The sequence below is a fragment of the Anoplophora glabripennis genome, unplaced genomic scaffold (assembly GCF_000390285.2).
Source record: "Anoplophora glabripennis isolate ALB-LARVAE unplaced genomic scaffold, Agla_2.0 scaffold402, whole genome shotgun sequence".
Lineage (NCBI taxonomy): Eukaryota > Metazoa > Arthropoda > Insecta > Coleoptera > Cerambycidae > Anoplophora > Anoplophora glabripennis.
The window spans coordinates 195,688-217,940 of NW_019416506.1; the positions used below are offsets into that span (position 1 = coordinate 195,688).

At 32.9% G+C, this 22,253-nt stretch overlaps 4 protein-coding genes across 6 annotated transcripts in view; 2 read left to right on the forward strand and 2 right to left on the reverse strand.

Moving 5' to 3' along the window:
• Positions 1 to 10,932, forward strand: part of LOC108910789 — a 29,526-nt gene extending 18,594 nt beyond the window's left edge. Inside the window, exons 9-13 of the mRNA XM_023454775.1 lie at positions 182 to 368; positions 1,993 to 2,163; positions 2,249 to 2,399; positions 5,831 to 7,704; positions 10,341 to 10,932. Coding sequence (XP_023310543.1) covers positions 182 to 368; positions 1,993 to 2,163; positions 2,249 to 2,399; positions 5,831 to 7,704; positions 10,341 to 10,487 — 2,530 coding nt within the window. The 3' untranslated portion in view covers positions 10,488 to 10,932. The remainder of the gene's footprint in view (positions 1 to 181; positions 369 to 1,992; positions 2,164 to 2,248; positions 2,400 to 5,830; positions 7,705 to 10,340) is intronic.
• Positions 10,933 to 12,339: 1,407 nt separating this feature from the next.
• On the reverse strand, positions 12,340 to 13,170 carry LOC108910743 (NADH dehydrogenase [ubiquinone] 1 alpha subcomplex subunit 11). Of its 2 annotated transcripts, XR_001964471.1 has the most exons (2): positions 12,523 to 13,170; positions 12,340 to 12,421 (listed from the first exon to the last, which is right to left on the reverse strand). XR_001964471.1 is itself a non-coding variant. In XM_018715445.1 (1 exon), the coding sequence occupies exon 1, from the start codon at positions 13,091 to 13,093 to the stop codon at positions 12,575 to 12,577; it is 519 nt and encodes a 172-aa protein (XP_018570961.1). In that variant the 5' UTR covers positions 13,094 to 13,169; the 3' UTR covers positions 12,513 to 12,574. The 2 variants fall into 2 exon arrangements, 1 of the variants encoding a protein (XP_018570961.1); XM_018715445.1 differs by lacking the exon at positions 12,340 to 12,421 and having other exon boundaries at positions 12,513 to 13,169.
• Positions 13,171 to 13,383: 213 nt separating this feature from the next.
• Positions 13,384 to 16,852, reverse strand: LOC108910742 (cyclin-Q). Of its 2 annotated transcripts, XM_018715444.1 has the most exons (4): positions 16,781 to 16,852; positions 16,578 to 16,717; positions 16,269 to 16,521; positions 13,384 to 14,187 (listed from the first exon to the last, which is right to left on the reverse strand). In XM_018715444.1, the coding sequence occupies exons 3-4, from the start codon at positions 16,488 to 16,490 to the stop codon at positions 13,648 to 13,650; spliced, it is 762 nt and encodes a 253-aa protein (XP_018570960.1). In that variant the 5' UTR covers positions 16,491 to 16,521; positions 16,578 to 16,717; positions 16,781 to 16,852; the 3' UTR covers positions 13,384 to 13,647. The 2 variants fall into 2 exon arrangements, with proteins under 2 accessions (XP_018570960.1, XP_018570959.1); XM_018715443.1 differs by having other exon boundaries at positions 16,578 to 16,813.
• Positions 16,853 to 17,678: 826 nt separating this feature from the next.
• LOC108910771 (RING finger protein 113A) lies at positions 17,679 to 19,197 on the forward strand. Its single transcript, XM_018715479.1, has 5 exons — positions 17,679 to 17,872; positions 17,950 to 18,164; positions 18,240 to 18,405; positions 18,478 to 18,784; positions 18,847 to 19,197. Exons 1-5 carry the CDS (start codon positions 17,773 to 17,775, stop codon positions 19,019 to 19,021), a joined length of 963 nt encoding a protein of 320 aa, XP_018570995.1. The 5' UTR covers positions 17,679 to 17,772; the 3' UTR covers positions 19,022 to 19,197.
• The last annotated feature ends 3,056 nt before the right edge of the window (positions 19,198 to 22,253 follow it).

The following is a 22,253-nucleotide window of genomic DNA, read 5'->3' on the forward strand; positions in this document are numbered from 1 at the left end:
CGCGAGCGCGGTCACCAAAACGTTGGTGATACCAGCACTGACCACTGTCACTGTCACGGCTTCGCGATCGGTCTTGCGAACGCGATCTGGATGTTCTCGTCGTCGGTCGCCGCGGTTCACTCGCGAATAGCTTCGCCATTGCCTGCGACATCTCCACTAACTGCTGCTCGATGCGTTTTAGTCTGTCGTCTTCTGGACTGGATTTGGCCACCTCCTGGAGTGCTGTGCCGGGCATTACTGTCTCCATAACAGCGTCGGCCAGCTCCGCGACATCGTCCAACGCGGCATTCTTCTGTGTCGCGAGAATTGCCTGGACACTAGACGGCAGGCGCCCTATCCACAGCGTGCGAAGGAGCGAATCGGAAACGGTAGATCCTGCCAAAGCCTTTAATCTTCGCAAAAACTGGGACGGTTTCGAGTCCCCGATTTCTTCGCGCTCTAGGAGTCGCCTCGTTTTTTGTTCCTGAGACGTACTCAGTCGTCTTATTAAAGCTGCCCTAAGTGCGGAATAAGGCTTTTCTCGGGGTGGATTCATTAACAGGTCGCGCACTTCACTCATCACGTTCCTATCTAGAGCAGTAACGAGGTAATCAAACTTTGCCTCTTCATTTGTCACACGCGCTATTCGAAAACTTCTGTCCACTACCTGAACCCACATCTCTACATCGTCCGAAATAAATGGTGGAAGTTTCACTGCCACATGGTTCACTTCCGTCGCGGCATAATTTTCGACTTGGTTTTCTTCGTTGAGGCTCATGTTGCTTGCTGCGTTGCGCGAACTAAAACCACTCTAATTTGCACAAAATCGCGTACTTTTACTGAAAAGATCACGTCGGGGTCACCACTTGAGGGTTGCTTTCGCTGTACAGCAAGAAATAAACGCTCTCTCAACGGTACTAATAAAGAATTTTATTGAAAACTGGTGTACAGAAAACTTGTGTATGGAAAGACGTGTTAACAGGGTGAATGTTCGTTGGAGAGTAGTTGGAGAGTGCCTTGTGGTTGAAGTCGGTCGTATATCGGGTACGCGTCTGGTAGCCGGCACCAGCAGCCCTTCTTGGAACGTTGGTTCGTACGGTCTGGTGGCCTGCACCAGCAGCCCTTCTTGGAACGCTGGTTCGTCCGGCGGCATCCTGCGGCACTCTTGACGTTGTGCTTTCAAATATGGGTCACTTGCAAACATGTGTACCCACAGTTCTCTACAAATTGTGAAAAAACGAGCGATTTTTGCGGTCACTCTTTCATCAGTATATGTGTATCTACCACAAAGTTATAACGTTTTGGGTGAAGCGAGTATTTGATAGTCATCATGGAAATATTGAACAGCATATATCAGTAAAGGTCTGTTTTAAAGTCGGTAAAACAGCCATGGAAACGTCTCAACTGCTACAAACGGTTTAGGGCGAGGTCTGACTGTGTTCCTCTGATTCAAGAGGTTTTGTGATGGCATGACGATGGAAGGGTGTCCTCGCAGAAGCCGAACAAACAAAACAGCGAAGTCTGATCGTCGATTAATCGTACACGGTCTGTCAACATTCTGAGGATTGTCATATGTATTTACAAAATAATTTTCGATCTCTGGCACTTCGTTAGTTTTATATAGTTACATTAAAAAGGATTTCGGGAGCTGCCCAGTGACGGCGTAGATAAAAGTTTAAGTGCAGTTTGAAATATGAATTAAAATTCAACTATTTATTTGGTTAAAAAAAATATATGTCGGATAAGTATTCTGGGGATTATGCATTTATTACTACAAAAAAATTGACCCCTACTTAACGTTACACCCTGTATAACAATCTTCGATGTTTCTTTATGAAATAGCACATTATTTAAGCTAATAATTTATAAAGTAGAAATAAGTTGATGTAAGTTCTAAACTTCCAGTGCATAATATCTAATAGTTAAAGGAATTTTATTTGAAGGTATTTTAACCACTTTTTTTGTGTATTTCAAGATCCATACGTTCTTCCAATTCAAATACTTTTCTTGTAGAATGTAGTGGCTAATGGAAATGTGCCGCAAGACGAAGACCAGCCTTCTGTGAAAGTTCTCGGCATGGAAATGACTGCCAGCTGTGAAGGTGGGAAAAAATGGTCACGACCGAACTCTCCGGTTTTACCTGCCTCGTCTCAGGCTCCACGGGAACCACCCGAACTACCCCAGGTAGGCGTAAAAGAATTTATTGCCAGAGGAGAACACATGTTTTTTACGTTTTCAAATAGCAATCTGGGTGTATTTTTGTTTTCAGGAAATATTCCTGGAAGGGGCGTTACCGGCACAGTCACATTTACTAGTGGCCGATTCAGCAACCGAAGCCGAAAAAACTAGCTCTGAGGAAGACCCGGCCGTTGTGCTTGCGGGAAAGATGACTTTGTCCGTTATTAGCCTCGATTCTTCTGGTAAGTATTACAAGATATGAAAATGTATGAATATGATGTGATTTAATTCAGTTCTTAAGTCGTAAACAAAGAGAATTCTGTATTTCAGTTATATACTTTTTGGAAATGATTCTCATGATTTTGTTAATGAATTTTTGTTTGTCTCCACTATTGTAACGTTCAGTCATAAATATAATAACTAAAGATCATAAAATATATAAATTTGTTGATTAAAAGCATTATATTTTATTCCCTGAAAATTAAGATACTTCTGCAATACCAAATTTGAAAACATGCCAATAATTGAAACAACGTGAATATATTATCAGTTATATTTTAAGTAATTTTTTTTTTTACCAACGGTAACATTTAAGGTTCTAATAGCAGTAAACTTTAATTCAATAATTATTTAATAGTGATTATAACAGTACAGAATTTTTTCTAGAATAAATGATATAAGTCTATCACTTCCCAAAAATTGCAGCAGCAAAAAATCATATATCGAAATGTTTATTTCTTCATTTTTAATTACTGTCTCACTTTTAGTTAGCTTAAGATATGAACAGAAAGAAAAGGTTGTAGAAATTCAAAGGCCAGGACTTATTTTTGTAGTTATTCTGCTAAACTGTCGAGAGATTGAAAAAAATTATTTTAAGACCGTAGAACAAGTAGCGGAAGAAATAGTGTCAGCGTTGTTATTCCTTGTGTAAAAATGAAAATCAGAGATTTTTTTACTTATAACAACTATGCGCGGTGACCGACATTGACAATGTAAAATGTCTCTTCAAGTTTGTTTTTTGTTAAAAAACTGCAACTGTTTGACAAAACGTCATACGAGTATATAACACGTGAAAGTGAAATGGTTTTATATATTTGTCAAAACAATTATTAATGATTTGTGTCCCTTTTATACATAAATAAAATTGGATAGGGTCTACAATATAGAAGACGACAAAGTTCCTGCATATTCTACACTAATGCAAAAAATTTAAAGGGTCAAAAAGATTTCCGAAATTTTTCCGTGATTTTTGACAGACTGTATTTAGGTGAAAAATGGTCGTATCGGGAATTTAAAAAAAAGCATTTTGAAGCTCTAAGATTGTAGTTTTTAGACCTTTTGTTCGAAATTTTTTAGGAGCTACAGTTATCATGCAATAGCTTGTTTATTCAGCTTTAATTTCATTTTTTTTTAAATTTCGATACGTCCATTTTCCATCGAAATATCGTACTTTTAATGAAAAATGATCCTTTTGTCTTCAATCATCGATATCTCGGCATCAAATGGACGTACAAAGAACTAAAGAACAGTTTCAAAAACTGGAATAAATTTTCTGTAACATGCTATCACAATTTTTCGGAAAAAAATGTTTTTTCATCTTTTACACGAATTTAAAAAACCAGGAAAAAAAGGTAATTTATAGTTTTTTAAAAAATTGACGGCTAAATTAGAAATATTCACGAAATGACTAATGTTGATCATGACTTTGACAGTTCGATATGCCCAGAAGAACCCTGTGAAATTTCATCTTGATCTAGCAAACTGTTTCTTTGTTTCAAACAGTCAACCATTTGGAAAAAAAAATGATCACGTTTTTTGAACTTAAACACTTCATAATTATGATTAAAATGAAAAAAAAATTTTTTTTCAGGTTTTCTCACATTTTTACCGCAAATAACGTTTAAATTGATGAAAAAAAAATTTTTGAAAAAATGTTTTTGTTTTTTTGGAAAACTTTCCGGACATTGAAGAAAACAAAATCCAGTTGTTTCCAGCACGATTCATACCGTTTTTTGAGACAACAGTTTTTTTCAAAACTCCCCATTTACTTTTCCGAAAAATATTTCTAAATTTTTTTTTCAATTTAAACGAAAAAGAAAATTTTTTCCGAAAAGTTGTGGCAGCATGTTATAAGGAAATTTATTCCAGTCTTCGAAACTGCCCTTCAATTCTTGAAAAACCTTCCAGACATTGAGGAAAACAAAATCCAATTGTTTCCAGCAGGATTCGGGTTTTTTCGTCCTATGCTTCTGTTCATCAACTTTTAATTAAAGTAAAATTAAAGTTGTTGACCCAAACCAGATTTCAACCCCGATTTATACCGTTTTTTTGAGACAAATTTCTAATGAATTTTTTTGCAGTCTGTAATGACTTAAAAAACAGTTTTTTTTCAAAACTACCCTTTTTCTTCTCTGAAAAAAAAAAAATTTTTTTTTCGTCAATTTATACGAAAAAAAAAATTTTCTGAAAAGTTGCGATAGCATGTTATGGGAAAAGACAAAAGGATCCTTTTCCATTAAAAGTCCGATATTTCGATCAAAAATGGTCGTATCGAAATTTAAAAAAAAGGAAATTGAAGCTGAATAAACAAACTATGAAAAAAAAAATTTCCAAGTTCGTGGACTTGGAAAAAAATATAATTTGCAAAAATTTTTTCTTAGAATTGCATGATAACCATAGTTCCTAAAAAATTTGGACCGAAAGATCTAAAAACTAGAATCTTGGAGCTTGAAAATGCGTTTTTTTAATTCCCGATGAGGGTTGCTTTCGCTGTACAGCAAGAAATAAAACGCTTTCTCAACGGTAATAATAAACTGTTTTATTGAAAACTATATTGTGGAAAAAGACGTGTTGACGGTTTGAGGATTAGCTGGAGAGTCGTTGGAGAGTGCCTTGTGGTTGAAGTCGGTCGTTCATGGGTACGCATCTGGTGACCGGCGCCAGCAGCCCTTCTTGGAACGCTGGTTCGTCCGGCGGCGTCCTGCGGAGCTTTTGATGTTGTGCTTTCAAATATGGGTCACTTGCAAACATGTGTACCCACACCCGATATGACCATTTTTCACTTAAATACAGTCTGTCAAAAATCACGGAAAAATTTCGGAAATTCATTTGACCCTTTAATTTTTTGCATTAGTTTATAATATAAAAATTGTCAAGAATAACATCATCAGATCCACTATTGCATATCGGACTGTATGATTTCTCTTACTAGTAGTTGGAAGTGGTGCCTCTGCTGTGAAAACACAGTACTTTACTACAAAACAGTCGAATCGTGTATACAAAATGCCACAAGTGGCGGATCAGTCTCATAACATTAATTCAAATAGTAAACAATTGCAGTAATTCATCATGCATTGCAGTTTAGTGGTACCCACTTAAATCGTTAAAAACCGTTGAGAATAATAGGTATGTTGATATGTGTGGTATTGTATTAACATTAGTCTCTAATCCCACTATAACGTCTCAAGAAACGGATTTTAAAAGATGTCATCCCCTACTAAATAATTCCTTACTCATTTGCACTGTATAGTTAGAGCATACACGACACATATTATTGAAAGAATCACATATTTCAGATGTAGCTTCTCACTTAAATTTTACAACAAGAGCAACATTTATTCTAGAACTAATTCAGGAACTTTTGTATCGGTAAACATTGTTAAAATTTTTGCAGAGAACGGAACAGACGAATCTTCAAATTTGGACAAAAAGGAAAGAAGCAGTAGCAACGTTTCTGGCAATTTTGAAAAAATTGAGGCAAAAGAGCAAGTCGAAGAAGATCCCCAAAACGTAATAGACTCTATACAACGATTACAAGAAATCCAGTTATTGGAACAAATTCAAAACGAAATAAAGGAACTCGACGAAAAAGACGTCATTACCAAGGTTGAAAGTGCCGCTGAACCCGTTCTGTTACAAAATGTTGAAAAACACCTTTCTGAACCAACAGGCATTGATTCAACTACAGACGATAAAGTAACGGAATTTATTGAGAAAGAAAAAGATCAACAGGTTGATTCAATCGGAATAAAAGAGGTCGATAAAATAGATGCTGTTACCAAAGTTGAAAATGTCATTGAACCCGTTCTGTTACAAAATATTGAAAAACAACTTCCTGAAACCACCGATATCCAAACAACTGCAGATGAAATAGTAACAGAAAAAGATCAACAGCATGACTCTATAGAAGGAAGCGAAATCAAGGGAAAAGATGTGACTACCACAGTTCAAAGTACTGTTGAACCCATTCTGTTACAAAATGTTGAAAAACAACTTCCTGGAACCACAGACATTGATTCAACAAAAGAGGATCAACAGCATGATTCGATCAACGTAAGCGAAATCAAAGAAACAGATTTGATTACCGAAGTTGAGACTGCTGTTGAACCCATTGTGTTACAAAATGTTGAAGAACAACTTCCCGAACCCACAGGCAGTGATTTAACAGGTGATATAGTAACGGATGATTCCATCAAAGTAACTGAACCCAAAGAAGATAATGTCATTACGAAAGTTGAAAGTGCCATTGAACCCGTTCTGTTACAAAATGTCGAAGATCAACTTCGTGCACCTACAGACATCGGTTCAACTACAGATGATATAGTAAAGGAATTTATTGATAAAGAAAAAGATCAACAGCATGACTCAATCAAAATAAAACAAATCGAGGAAAAAGATGTCATTACCAAAGTTGAAAGTGCCGTTGAACCCGTTCTGTTACAAAACGTCAAAGATCAACTTCGTGATATAATAGAAGAAGGTCAACAATTCACATCTATTTCTACGCAGCCAAATAACGTTGACATAGAACAAAGTTTGCATGTACCTCAGCAAGAAATAAATGCACAGGAAAGTAGTGAAACTCCTACACCAGAATTACCAGAAGTTTCCGAGTCGTTACTTTCAAGTGGTATTTCGGAGTCGTTATTATCGAGTCAAGTTTTTGAACAACCATCACCGATAAGTGACATTTCTGAACCACTAATTTCAAGCGACATTTCTGAATCTTTACTCTCGAGTAAGGTTTCCGAGACGTTGGATGCGCCTATTTCGAATAAAGTGCCTGAAACCGAGATCAATTTGGATTTAGAAGAACAACTTGTAAGTGCAGATGATGAAAGAAGTATAAATGATAAAGAACCTCAATTTGTTAGCAAAGAAACCAAATCCGAAGTTGCACCGACAAGTGCCGTAAGTATTACCGAGATCAAAGCTGAAATATCGGAACCTATCAACGAAGAAACAGACTCTTTTGCCAAATTAAATGAAGCCATATCAGACCTTTCCTCCGAGTTTAGGTCTAGGGATGAGAAGGAGGGACAAATTCACAGGCTTGACGAGCCATTAGGTGACGACGAGGAAGAAATAGAATACGAGTACGAAGACAGTGACAATGAAGTGGTCGATGAAGAAATTCGCAATGTAAATAGATTAGATGACGGATTGGATGATGCTGTCGCTTACGGAAGACTGAATGGTGAAAATCAGGAGCACTCCAAATACGGCACTACTAGCAGCGCTACTTTAGCGGAGAATGATATATCAGACGTATGTATTATAACTTGCATGGAATTGTCTTCTTAAAATCTCAAGTTTGTCGTTAATTATTTGTATTTGTTACAAAATGTAACTATTTTTTTCTCTGTTTATTTGGATATTTGGATACCTGGTAAAAAACTTATTACATTAAAATTTTACTACAACAAATTTCTTAAAGATGCAGAATACGTTATTATTAGTTTCTGATCATCTTGTAGATGGCGCTAGTCATGACATTTGACAGTGACATTTAGGGTACAAGTTTTTTGTGGTTAGGTTTCCTGAGTTGTAGGTCATATAAGTATTAAGTAAAATTTCATTTTTCACGAAAAGGAATTCTTGAATTTCTGAAAATAAACTTTCTGATGAAAACGCGATTGATTGTGCCACAGTCAATCGGTTGGTACATCGCGTTTCCAAACAAACTAATCCATTTTCGATGTTTAGGGCATTAAAAATTTTAATTTTCTAACTTTGTAAAAGAACTCCCAAATTTTAGAAGCAGACTAGCAATCATTTGAAGGGTGTGAGAACCGTCATCTCTATTTCATTTTCAACTTTTGAAGATTACCTTGCTGTTTATTGCCCGTCTAGGAAATTTATTTGGTAGATAATGACAATTTTCAAAGTGCCCGAATGAAGGTCACAGTCTCTTTTAATACTGTTATTTACCTCCAAAATTTTAGACGAATTCCATTGGATTATATAACCGTTTTCTCAAGCAAAATTCACAAATTTTTAAAGACTAGCATAAGAAACCTTCCATATTCAGAAAAAAATCCATTTCCAAACATTCCGAGAAGAAATTTTAAAACCAGATAAACTAATTTGAATGTTCCTAGAAACTTTACGGGAAAATTGCCTGTATTAAATTTAAAGTATCAAATTTATCATCAAATATTAATTTAGGAGCTACGGACTTTTTGCATTCTGTTAGTAAGAAGTGTTGCCTGATTGGGCTATTTATTACAAATTGAGAATTTACGAATTTTATGCAACTGCGTCATTTGGAAAAATCGCCACTCACAATTTCAGCGATTTTATGTTTACCCTGACAAAATTTATTTGTTCATATTTATTCTTTTTTTGATAAAAGGCAATCTGTGATCTAGGATTCAGTTCATCTCCACTTTTCGACAGTTCCATTTCGACATTGCAATTTGCTATACAGGGTATAGCAAAAGTACCGGTACGGCAGAATAACTTTCGGGAGAGCATTTTAAAAAAAAAAGATACAAAAAAAACAAGAAAGATCCCTCCCTAGCCAACGGAGAACGACACAGAAACCAACACCGACAAGAAAAATCAAAGCAAAACAAACACTCTAAAATAAAATCCCCCCCAGCCAAGCTACCCTGCCGGTACTGTACTTAGGTTGAACCTTGTGGGGGCGCCAAGGTCAAAAGGGAGGGGTCACTCAAGGTCATATCTGAACGTAAAATTTTCCGCTCTTCATTTCTGGAGTCAAAAGTATAAGGTCCCATTTGAAAAATTACATTTGACCTTCACCGTCACCATTGGATAGCCAGGGAGAAATACTGAAATTTTTCTATTTAACATTTTTCTCTAAAATGCTCTCCCACCGAGTTATTCTGCCGTTCCGGTACTTTTGCTATACCCTGCGTAGAAAGAGAGAAGTATGACCAAATCTCAATCCATTGTTGTTTATTCCATGGTTATACGGTAGAATCCAGTTTTGTGTCACATCTGATGAATTTTGTAATATTCCCCCAGAAAATCTGACTATACTCGACTTGCACTTGGAGGTGAATGTGTCTTTCTCTTGTAATGTCAGGTTGAGTGCAAAAGTGCAAATAAGCCAAACATGCTAGTAGTAAGTCCACGATGTTTTTGGAACTCATCATAATGCGTTTACAAAAAAGTCTTACGATTTATAAAGATCTTTAGATTATTTAGAGATATTTTTCAAAAACACAATCAGATTATTTCTGAAGAATATGAAGAATTTTAAATTATAACGAATACGAATTAATATAGTTGAAATTAATGGTGATTATGTATATAAATCCAGGTCCAAATACCTAGTCTTAAAAATGTTAATTCAAAAGTTAATTTCAAAATACTTTTTTTTTGCACATATTTTGGTTTTGGCACATTCTAATACTTTGAAAAACATGTAGAGAAGTTCAAAGCAATTCTGAAGTGTTCCCATAAGGATATCCAAAACCTGTTATGTCTCGTCTACGTCTGGTGATTTTGCCAACAAATGACTTGGTTATTTACTAGATATTGCGAGTGTAATTCAATGCTAGATGGAGTTGTAAATCACAGAGTAGTTGTTTCCCACAATGTCATTAGTCAAGTACTTGGTATTCGTGGAAAGTCGTCAGTATAGTAAAGTTGCTTTAAAAAATGATTTTAAGTTTCTAAAATTTTGATTTGAAAATTTACCGGAATTGCAAAAAATTTGTACCTCGTATATTACGAATTTTTATTTTTCAAATTCCCAAATTCTTATGCAATCTGTGCTCTTCTATTTTTTTTTGCACGTGGTAAACTATTCGAATAAACAGAAAAACCTAAAATTTTACCACAAATAACCTCAGACAATACAGTAACAAATTTTTTTTATGGAATCCGCAGCGGCAATGATTTTTTGATATAGCTCAGTCAATATGTTACAGGAAGAGGTTCTGGAGGAAGAAGACGATGATGAAGTTCAAGAAATCATAGAATATATCACCGAAGACGAAGAAGAGGTTGAAGATATCGTAGAACTAGCTCTTATAAACGATACGAACCATCTACCCGAACAACCCGGGTCCCAATAATGACTCACATTCATATCTACCGAGCGTTTTCATTATTATTTCACTAAGCGAATCAATAGAACCTAATTAACATTATGTATATTAACTTTTAGCCGATAGTTGACTGTTTAATATTTTAAAACTTACTTATACATATAGAATTGATATTTAATTGTGGTGTTAGTATTTATTATAGCGTTATATTGTCACAGACTGAATACTGATCAGAAATGATGTTTGAAAGTATATTTTTCACAAGGCTGTTGTCTTTTAAACGTCATAGTAACTAACAATGTGAGTGTTGGGCAAGGTATCGATATATTTTATATTGCATAATTTTTAATATTTGTTTATCTTAAAATAATTTAAAATTCAGTTAGTGCGATTAAATTGTTGGTCCGTATATCTTTCTAGTCTCATTGTTAATTGTGCTCCAAACTGGTAATGATAAATTAAATATTGTTAATAAGTGTTTTATTTCCTGCTCAACCTCCTAAAAACCTTCGCACCCTGTAGACTAGCTCTTGAAGTTCAGCGATGAAATTGAGCAATTTAATATAGTCCAGGCGATATCTGTTTCGGGTTGGGCAAAACGTATATGATCGGAGATTTTTGCCTTAACGGCTTCTAAATAACATCAGAAATGAAAATTCTTCTATGCAAATAAAAAAACGGCTTAAAAGTAAAAAAAATTGCAAAAAATTCATTTTTTTTCTTGGATTTCTCGTCGACAACTTTGCAACTATTCGTTTTAGACAAAAATGGAAGAGGAAAAAAGTTTTGTAATTAAATTTTGAACAAGGTAGAGTTAGTTGCAATTCGAAAAAATGATTGTTGCAAAAATCGGAAAAATGCTAGTTTTTGCAATTTTCACGCTTATAAACAATTGCAATAATTTAATGTTTTTTTTAATTTTTTTTTTGTAAAATATGGTTTGAAAGTATTCGGAAAGACGAGTATTTAAAAAAAAAAACTGATGATCCGCCCATTATTTTCGGAGTTATGGCCCGTTAAAGTTAACCCTTATTTACAGCAAAAATATAAAGGCGTAAGGGCTATTTTTTGAACTAATAGGTTTGTCTCCCGAGTATTTTCCAGATATAAATTTTCAAAATTTGCGATCACGGGCGTTCCATTGAAAATGTCGCTCAAAGATATTCAAGAATCAATGAGGTATCAGTGGTGGGGGGAGCAAATATACAGCTACTCCGATCTGAATTATTGAGAATTTTTAAAATATTTTAATTTAAACAAAAAAATTCAAACAATTATGTAAAAACTATAGAACCGAATTGGATGAAATTTGGTGTGATGATTCTATGCTCCAAGAAGTTTAATTGGGAAAAGTATGAAGATCCTAGGTATTATTCAAGTGTCTGAAAAAAATTGACGAATAAACTAGCATTTTTTGCAATTTTTTAAATGATTTTTCCAATTTTTTATTTTCGAATTGCAACTAACTCTCATGTTCAAAATTTAATTACAAAACATTTTTCCTCTTCCATTTTTGTCTAAAACGAATAGTTGCTAAGTTGTCGACGAGAAATCCAAGAAAAAAATGAATTTTTTTGCTATTTTTTATACTTTTTTGCAATAACAATTAAGCCCACGTTTTTTTATTTGCATAAAAATATTATCATTTCTGATGTTATTTAGAAGCCGTTAAAGCAAAAATCTCCTATCATATGCGTTTTACCCAAATATGTATATGTTGAAAACTGAAATTTCCAAAATGTCGTTCTGTAAATAAAAAAAATCGTTTAAATTCAGATTACGTCGACACAAAAAAAAACTAAGCTCACAGGTTGTTTTTTTGTAGCTATAAAAAATTTACTGATTTGTTTGATACTAAATAAATCAGACTAAGGAATCTTTTTCTTTACAACACTTTATTATTACACCTTAAAAATATTCTTTATACAGCTGATACTCTACTTGCCGATTAATTTTAACAGCATTATTGTGAGACATGATATACAAGATTGAAATTCTATATTTACAATAAAATTACATTTGCTGAAGTAAAAATGACCAAATAAATACCACTTAAAAAAAAACATTTATGTTTATTTAGGTAACTGAACAAGCACTACAAATTTGTTAATAATTTACGATTTAGTAGTTGTCCAATTTCTTGGCCTCTCCGCAGTTAGCGTAAAATCTGGAGTGGCTGGCCATGCGGCTCTAGAAACAGTTTTGAAATCATCGCCAGGATGAAGCGTCCAACCATGTTCCACCGCGGTTTTCTTAATAAGAGCAAATATACCCAAAAACATGCCCATATTAAAACCAACCATAGGTTTTTTGCTCCATACTCCAAAAACGCTTCCTGCAGCGAAACCCCCCAGAAACCAGTTTAACTTATCATCTTTCTTTCTTAGACTGGCGGCTAGATTAGTTGTACATACAAATGCGGTACTAACACCAACAATGGGCAATCCTACATAAGCATATCGGCCTAATGTCTGCAAATAACCTTTGGGATGAGAATATAACATTACATCGCAAGTAGAAATGCCAAAGGCTACCAGGGCGGTGGGTCTTAGTATACACCACAGCTTTTTAAACGTGTCTTGTCCATCTGGCGTATCAAAATATTTATAAGGTTTTTGTTGTTCAATTGACATTTTTATTCTACAATTACAATTATGTAAGTTCAAAAATTATAATCACGTAACATAACCAAGAAAAGAATTTCTTCTTCTACTTCTAATATTGGTTCTTGTCATCTAGCGTATTAGAACTACAGCTTATAAAACAATTTGTAAACGCAAATGAAATATGTAGAGCTTATACATTAATAGTTGCATATATTTTTTAAAATTTTGTTGGTATTAATTTTCTCTATATTTTTCAAGTTGTTCTCTATCTCTCTCTATTTAGAGATAAATAGAAATAATAAATGACGAGATAATAATTTTAGATATATATCGATTTATATTTAAAATATTTTTATTTTCATAAGATTCTTTTCCAGAACGTTCAAATAACAAATCTTAAAACGTTTCTCTAATTTATTACATTGTCTCTTTCTAATATGTCTGAAATACTTAAAAGATAATCTAATTGTGATGATAGATTTTCGATTTTTTAGTCGGTACAAAAAAATATAGTCTCAAAAAAATTTTCCTCATACATTATAAAAACAAAAATACAAATAAACGATAATACTAAAAAAAAATTAAACTGTATCTGGTTCTTTATTATAAGCTTCCATAATTTTCTCCATGATTTCCCAATGTTTATCTTTCGGCAAATCCTTAACGAAAACGTTGTACCAAACTTCATCATCCGTGTCCTCAATTAGAGGCAACTGTACTCCATAACACTGCAATGCGAGTGAAATGCAGGCAATCGCTATGTGCCGAGGATTGTAATCTAAAATGCTAGGGTCATGATGGAAATCCTGCAAAAATGCTGCCGAAGCACTAGCCACGGGAATCGTCTCCCACTGTTCCTTGCCAAGCCAACCTTCCATCGATTTTAGATAATGAAGCATATACTTGTGTGGGTGTGTCGTACCCACTTCGAATTTGAGGACTCTCATTATCAACAGTTCTGCTTGAACAATTGCGTCTCGCATGTTCCAGTACTCGTCTCCAATCTCGAGGGGGCTGCTTCCCCTATGAAGTGTATTGTGAGCTACATTTATTATGTCGCGGATCTTTAGTGGGTCATCTTTCACCTTTCCAGCCAAATAGAGAGACGACGCTGCAATTAACTAAATATAATATTTTATTATTACTAATAGTAAATTGTGATAGATACACGTATAAAATAATAATTGCCCATAAAACATTTTAAATGACAAAGTATAAAATTAAAATATTATATAAAAAAAACCCAACACCTGAAATTGAAGACAATAAATCCACAATTATAACTACACGTTCATATTTATTATGCTAATAATAATGTCTATTACTTGTATTTTTTTAATACTGTACAGACTGTCCCGTTTAGAACTGGAAGGTGAGTTCATCTTGGAAAATATGGGAGTAGTTCATAGTTCATGTAATGACTTTCTCATAAACTTTGTAATTGAAACGATTTGTTAGTAGTTATTGTTAATTTTATAAGCTGCGCTATCAGATAAATCAGCGGTATTCAAACTGTGTTCTGCGGAACCCTGGGGTTCCGCACAAGCTCTCTGGGGGTTCTTCGACTCAAGTCAAAAATTGAAAATTTTATTATCGATAATTACAAAATTAAAAAAAATGTATAATCTTGTTATTTTTATAAGTACACACGTATAAGTTACTATAAGAGCTTAATCTATTTATGGAAGAGCAAGTAAATACTCGGCTTATAACTTGTAAGCTGGCACGGCGTTCTTCCGTTGGTTACGTTGCCTTTGCCTTTTTGGCTATATAGAAATTTATAAGGAATATCCTGAAATTGCTGACCAGACAATAAAAATGTATTAATGCCTTTTGCAACTACGTACCTGTGCGAAAAATTATTTTCCACGTGCGTAGGGACAAAAACAAAGTATTGCAATGCGCTTAGTGCAGAATTTGAAATGCTATTGCAACTTACGACAATAGCACCTGATTTTAACATATTTTGTAAAAATATTCAAGCACATCCCAGTCTTTGACTATATTTACTCTTTTTTTAATTACTCAATAAATATTTACTTTAACTTTAAAGTCTTACTTTAATTTTTACTTAGTAGAATATTTATTTTGTTAATAGTAGTACATATTTATAAATATATTAAATAATCAGTAAAAAATGTGTTTGAAAATTTTTTTAGATATAGGTGTTCCTCAAAAAAATCGAAATGTTGGCAGGGTTCCGCACGTCGTAAAAGTTTGAAGACCACTGAGATATTTTATTATCTTTAAATCGCCTAAAGATAAAGCTGTAAAAATTTGTACATGAATAAATATCAACTGTTTTAAGAAAACTGCACTAAAGTTGTTACTTTAAACAGGGCAGCAAATTTATTTAGGAAAGTTGTAACTTTACTGGCTGCTAATATAAAAAAATTGTTAATTTTTAAGAAACTAAAACTAAAATTAATTAATCAATACTTAATTGACTGCCATGATTTGCCAACCATGATTTTTTTTACTATTTGTTAAACATAAACATTTAATTAATGTTTATGTTTAATTAATATTTTTTTAATTTGTTTTAATTAAATCAGATTATTAAAATTTGTCAAATTGTACTGAACCCATAATAACATACTTGTTCATTTATACATTTTTAAATAAACTATTGCTGTTTTCTATGTGTGTACTTCGATTTTCAACTAGTATACCTTTTTTATATTATCCTTTGGGGTTTGCAAAAAGCTGTTAGAATGTTTAAGTAATGTTGAATTGTAACATATTTTTTTCTTCAGTTATAGGTACCCTTCAAACTGTCCTCATCTATGCCACTGATATTGTAATAAAATGGTTTGCATGTTTTTTTTTAAATACAGTAACAATTCTACATCTTGAAAACACAACATTAATAAGAAAAAAGTTATATGAACCCCTACTTTTTTTTCAAAAAGAACTCGTCCCTATATTTGTTTAAAGTATAAATGGGACAAGCTGTCTGAGTGAAAGTTGGGATCATTAATAAATTCAATAACAAATTGAAATTGTGAAAGTTAATATTGACATCCTTGCTTTGAATGCAATTTAAATAAATTAAAAGATGTCGAATGTGATCAGAATCTCCAATTGTTTTGTTTACTCTAATGTCCGACTCAAGTTTATTCTTGATAATTTTATTGTTTTGTTAGTCTTGTATTGGTACGTATTTGATAACTACTGTAAATATTTAAATTAATATACTCACAAAGGGGTCATAATTTGAGGGGTCAACTTCTCTGAAAAATCTATGCATAATTACAGCAGCCGTTGCCAATGTCAGTGGCTGACCTCCTAGTTTCACACCACATTCAAATATAAATCTGGCCGGAGTAAACCCTCCATTAAATTCCAACTGCTTGTAGTCAACCGGGGTAACTTTTCTAGATTTTTCTCTTTGTAATTCCATGACATCGATAACGTCTTTCATTGTGTATTTATTTGGTGTATTAAACAAATAACTAGAACAGAACATGTGGCATAAATTTGTTAAAATAATTAATTAAAAATTACTTACCTTTATCCCTTATGTTCTGTTAATTCTTAGTTGAAAACTCGAAGTTACGACCTTTGTTATAATTATAATTGTTAATTCTCTTTAAAATAGCTACCGGTAAATTTATATTTCACCACATGTACTACCGGATTGGAAGAGATCTGAAAACATCGATAAGAGATTAAATTAAATTAACTGTAAAGTACTGTAAAGCGTTGACGTACTGACACTGACGTTACAGTACGATAAACAAGATGGAAAAAGAAAGAATAGTCGTCTTGCATCTTGCACTGTCTGGCACTATCCCTTCCCTTCCTTTTCCTACCTAATGCTTTATTTTTGTTAGTTGTTGGCGTTGACGTTGCGCAAACAGAGGCGTTTTAAGATATGTTTTATGGTTTTAACCTTAATATTAATTCATTATTTTTATTAATATTTATTTTTAACTAACAGAAATTATTTCTTTTTAAAATTTAAAATCCACGAGTTGCCTTCACTTTTCTATTTGTATCCAAATCATGTACTATGAATTAATAATTATTTTTTAGTATTATTAGTACTTGGGAATGATAACTATTTTTCTTTAGTCCCCACTAGGTTTAATTGGGTGGAAAAAGTTGTTAATGCATTAGTTGATCAGTACAGTAGCCAAAGATTTACAAATTTGTGAAAAAGTGTAAGTAAATAGCGAAGGTGAAAGAATACATGTTTACAAAAATTAACCGGTAGTTCGTAGTGATATCATTCTCTCTTTCTCTAAAACCATAAGTATAACAGGGACAAAGTAGTAATCTGAGAATACGGAGTAAATTTCGTAAAGCCCCCAATGGTGATATCTGGGGGCTTTCCTTTTGTCAAAAATGGTACCTATTAGCAACTAATATCAGTTCAGAGTAACTCTAAGCTGCTATTAGCTACTAATAGTTACAATTTTTGCCAAATCGAAAGGCCCTCTGAACTGAAACAAATCGAAATTGTTATAAACTGGAAATAGGTCATATATTCAACTGTTCCTCAAGTCTTCCCCATGGAAATATATATCTACTTTCTGCTACTTACCTTGTTCTGTGGCCTGTGGCGTTTGGGATTCAAGAAGAAGGAGAAGAAGAAGTTAACCTTGATTACTAATCGTTATGAATGTTTACTTATAATTAGTTAAAAATTAGTTTATTTTACGTTTTACGTTTATCTCAAAAGAAAAACGTATTATTAAATAATGTCTGAGAGTATACAAGGAAGTAGCTGTTCGTTTATTTTTAAAAAACGTAATATAAAGAATAAATCTGCTAGAAAACGAGAACATTCTAATTCTGAAGGTTTGAATTTACGATAAATAATACATGTAATTTTAAGTTTTACTTATAATATAGATATAATTTTAATTATGTTTTAGCAACTAGTGAAGAAGAACAAACAGTAATCAAACAAAATAAACGTAGAAGTAAATCGAACCCAAACATTCAGAGTAGTAGTAAAGGGCACGGGAAAGATGCATCTGTAGTTCAGAATGGGTCTTCATCTAGTGACGAAGATTTTGGAGTAAATTATAAGTCCAATAAATCGGCTATGCCTGCAGGCCCTACGGATCAAGGGGCCACTGCTACTGTTGTAAGCATACAAAAATTTTTATGATCCGTTAATTTGTAATATTTTTGTTTAGTGGATTTACTCTATAGTTTTTAGGAAATTGACACTGAAATAGATCGGGATGCACAAGCTCTTTTTGAAAAGAGGTTAGAAGTTAACAAGGAACTTGAAGGAAAAGAAGACGACAAAGTCTACAGAGGCCTTAATAACTATGCTCAATACTATAAACCTAAAGATACAGCGGCAGGGAATGCTAGTTCAGGTATAAATCTAGTTGGATTAGATTATTTCCTAATTTTATTGATTGTGGAGACTAAAAACATCCATTTTTTAGGATTGGTAAGAAAGGGACCAATTCGTGCACCTGCTAACTTAAGAGCCACTGTTAGATGGGATTATCAACCAGATATATGCAAGGATTACAAAGAGACGGGTTTCTGTGGATTCGGCGATAGCTGTAAATTTTTACATGACAGGAGCGATTACAAACATGGTTGGCAGTTGGAAAGAGAGTGGAACGAAGGAAAATATGGTGAGGAGAGTGACGATGAGTCAAAATATGAGATACATTCAGACGAAGAAGAATTGCCTTTTAAATGCGTAATATGCAGGAATAGTTTTGTCGATCCTGTTGTATCTAAGTATGTATCAGAGTAACCTCGTAAGTAGCAAAACAAACTGATTGTGTGATTATTATTTACAGGTGTAAACACTATTTTTGTGAAAAGTGTGCATTAGAAAGATATAAGAAGACTACAAGATGTTTCGTTTGTAATAAACCAATTACTGTTTTTAATCCAGCAAATAATTTGATAGCCAAGCTGAAAAATGTGGATGAAGGCGCCCAAAAAGCAGAATCTGATGATTCTTCGGATTGATGCATTGTATGTACAGTGGCAATCTCGAAAACCAGGAGTTATCAGGGAATATCATAGTTCTACAATATCGGAGATATTCTGCAATCTTCACATAATTTTTTTTAGTTGTCACGTTGTGGAAAAGTAAATTTATATCGAAATAAATGTAAAAAAAATTGAAGAGTAATTTTTCCAATTTTTTTTTGTATTTCTGCTTTTATTTTTAACACAAGCTCCTTAAATATATTTTTTTAATTATGTAAGTTAATAATTTTACTCACGAATTTATGGCAACTTAATCAAATTAAACAACACTAAAATGTATCGCGTATTAAGGAAAAAAAATAACACCCATTTTTTTGTATATTGAGAATAATTAGACAGCAGATATGCAAATAAAGGAAAATTATAACGTAATATTATATGTTAAATAATAAAGAAGATACTTAAAAATAAAAGCGCTGCAAATAAAAATGCAAAATAAATAAATTGAAAAAGTAAAAAATCTTCATTTTAATTTTTTTTTAATACTATTTTTACTTTGATACAGAAATCTAAATTGAGACAAAATAAATTAAATAATTTAGTCAGAATTTTCCCGTTTTAAAAAATTAATTTTTTTCTAAATCAAAAATCGCCTGATATATTTAAATCACATTTATTGAGGCAAACAAAAAGTACAAGAAGTTTTTATTTTATATTTTTGATAACCAGTGTAGAATTTTTGACATAATCATACTTAAATATTTCTTAAAAATACTGACGATACAATTTTGGCAATTGTGATTGTTGAAAAATGGGAACTGATATAGAGCGGACATGTTCTCAACCTGTAAAATTTCTATTTTTTTTACAATACTAATTTTACTTTGATACGGAAATCTAAATTTAGACAAAATAAATTAAGGGGTAACGCCACGGAGTTCTTCGGAAATTTTCAAGGAAAAACGCCTGTTTTCCAAATTTTTCCCAACCTAAAACTTTTGTCCTATATTCTTTACATAATAAAGCATTGTTTAAACCATTTATTCAAGAAATGTTTTTTCATTATTCTAGAGTGGCTTTACCCCTTAATGCTATTGAAATTAGTAAAAAGTTTCACATATATTTTTCAGATGGTATACCCATTTTTTTTAATGTCACATTCTTATATCAACAATTCAGACAAGCAAAAAATAAAAGATAATGTTTTAAAATACATACAATTTTTATACTATTGAAGGCACAGTTGCTATTTTACAGGTTGACAATAAATTTTACTTTTTTGGAAACAAAGTTTAAAAATATTGTGTACCCTCCCTGTGGCAATAGGTGAAAGTGAGCGCTGTTTTTCAACATTAAAAAAGAAATATGTTTTTAAGAAATTCAATCAAACAAGAAATGTCAAGTGTTTTAACGTTTTGGCTGTAGTATACAGGCTGTCTACTATAAGAGGGCCACTCCTATGGATCCCACTTAATATACGCGACAATATTATAAAAAATGTAATAAATATAAAAAAATAAAGGCGACATCACATGAAAGAGGAAAAAACAAGCAATTTTTTGTATCCACAGCCTGCTTTGTTGACAACTTTTTTGTCCGCGTAGAGGGCACAGCAAATTACATATGATACTTCAAAATTTTGTTGACACCAGGTGAATGATATCAATTTGGCCATGAAATTTTATTAAAATAAATTTTTTCTATCAAAATAAAAAAGTTAGAAGGCCCTAAACTTTCGGTACTTATCTGTTTTTTTTTATGATTACTCGAAGAGTATAAATGCAAAACTTACCTTATCCACTTTTAAAAATTTTTAAGGAAGAAGGAATAATTGATTTCTCATTTTTCAAGTGACTTAAAGCTCTGAAATTTTTTTTGGTATTTATATTAGAACTTTAAATTTGCATCTTAACTGGTGAAATGACAGCACAATAATATTTGACTCCAAGAAAGTGAATTAAAGTTTGGATAATGTGAGTTTTGGCACTTCAGATCGTAGAAGAATGTGACTTTTGAAACAATTCACAGATTCCACAATTTAAAATAAATACGAAAATGTGAGTTTTTTACCACTTTTAAATTTTAAAATGGTGCAGTTCAACACGAACAAGATAGCGCCACTAACTCTATTTCGAAAAATCACACATAAAAAGTTGGCCATGGATCTCAAATTTGTTTTTACAAGCATCAAGACCTCAAAAAATGCAACAAAAACATATAAAGATTTTTGACGTGCATCGTGTATTAAGCGAGATACATAGGAGTGGTCCTCTTATAGTAGACAGTCTGTATAGTATAGAAAAAATGATGATAAAGCATATAAACAATTTCAATGAGAAAGTTATTGACTGCTTAACATTTAAAATGGAACGTGCGAGACCAAAAGGAGTGTAATGAAAAGGAAACTTGACCTGNAATATTTGACTCCAAGAAAGTGAATTAAAGTTTGGATAATGTGAGTTTTGGCACTTCAGATCGTAGAAGAATGTGACTTTTGAAACAATTCATAGATTCCACAATTTAAAATAAATACGAACATGTGAGTTTTTTACCACTTTTAAACTTTAAAATGGTGCAGTTCAACACGAACAAGATAGCGCCACTAACTCTATTTCGAAAAATTATGGATTATGTGAGTTTTGCATCTATACCCCTCACTCATAAAAAGTTGGCCATGGAACTCAAATTTGTTTTTACAAGCATCAAGACCTCAAAAAATGCAACAAAAAACAAGATTTTTGACGTGCATCGTGTATTAAGGGGGGCGTTTTTATGCGCAATTTTCAATGAATTTTTTGTCCAATTGTTTAAAAAATCTAAGCAAGTTAGAAACGATATCTCTTCACTGTACTACTCATACAAGTGTTCTTCAGGGTGTGAGATAACTGACAACACATTTTAAGTAAGAAAAAAAAAACATATTTTTTTATCTTACGTTTCCTGAACTTTACACGACTGTTGAACATACAGATAAAAGCGTACGGTATTATAAACATACCCACACCCAGCAGAATGCTTTTAGGATACTATTTATACATGAATTAATAAGAATTATTGAGTAGTTTTATAAATCAATTGGACAAAACAGGAAAGGTACGTGTTCTGATATTTTATATTATCCGTCATCTTTTCATGCCGAGCAATTGAAGAAATCCTTCGTATTTCAACATTTCTATAGTTTGGATACTATCGAAAAGAGGGCGATAGTCACAGTTGTCGTTCTAAGGTATTTTTTGCCGAACCAGAGCCGGACTAACTTCGATATGTT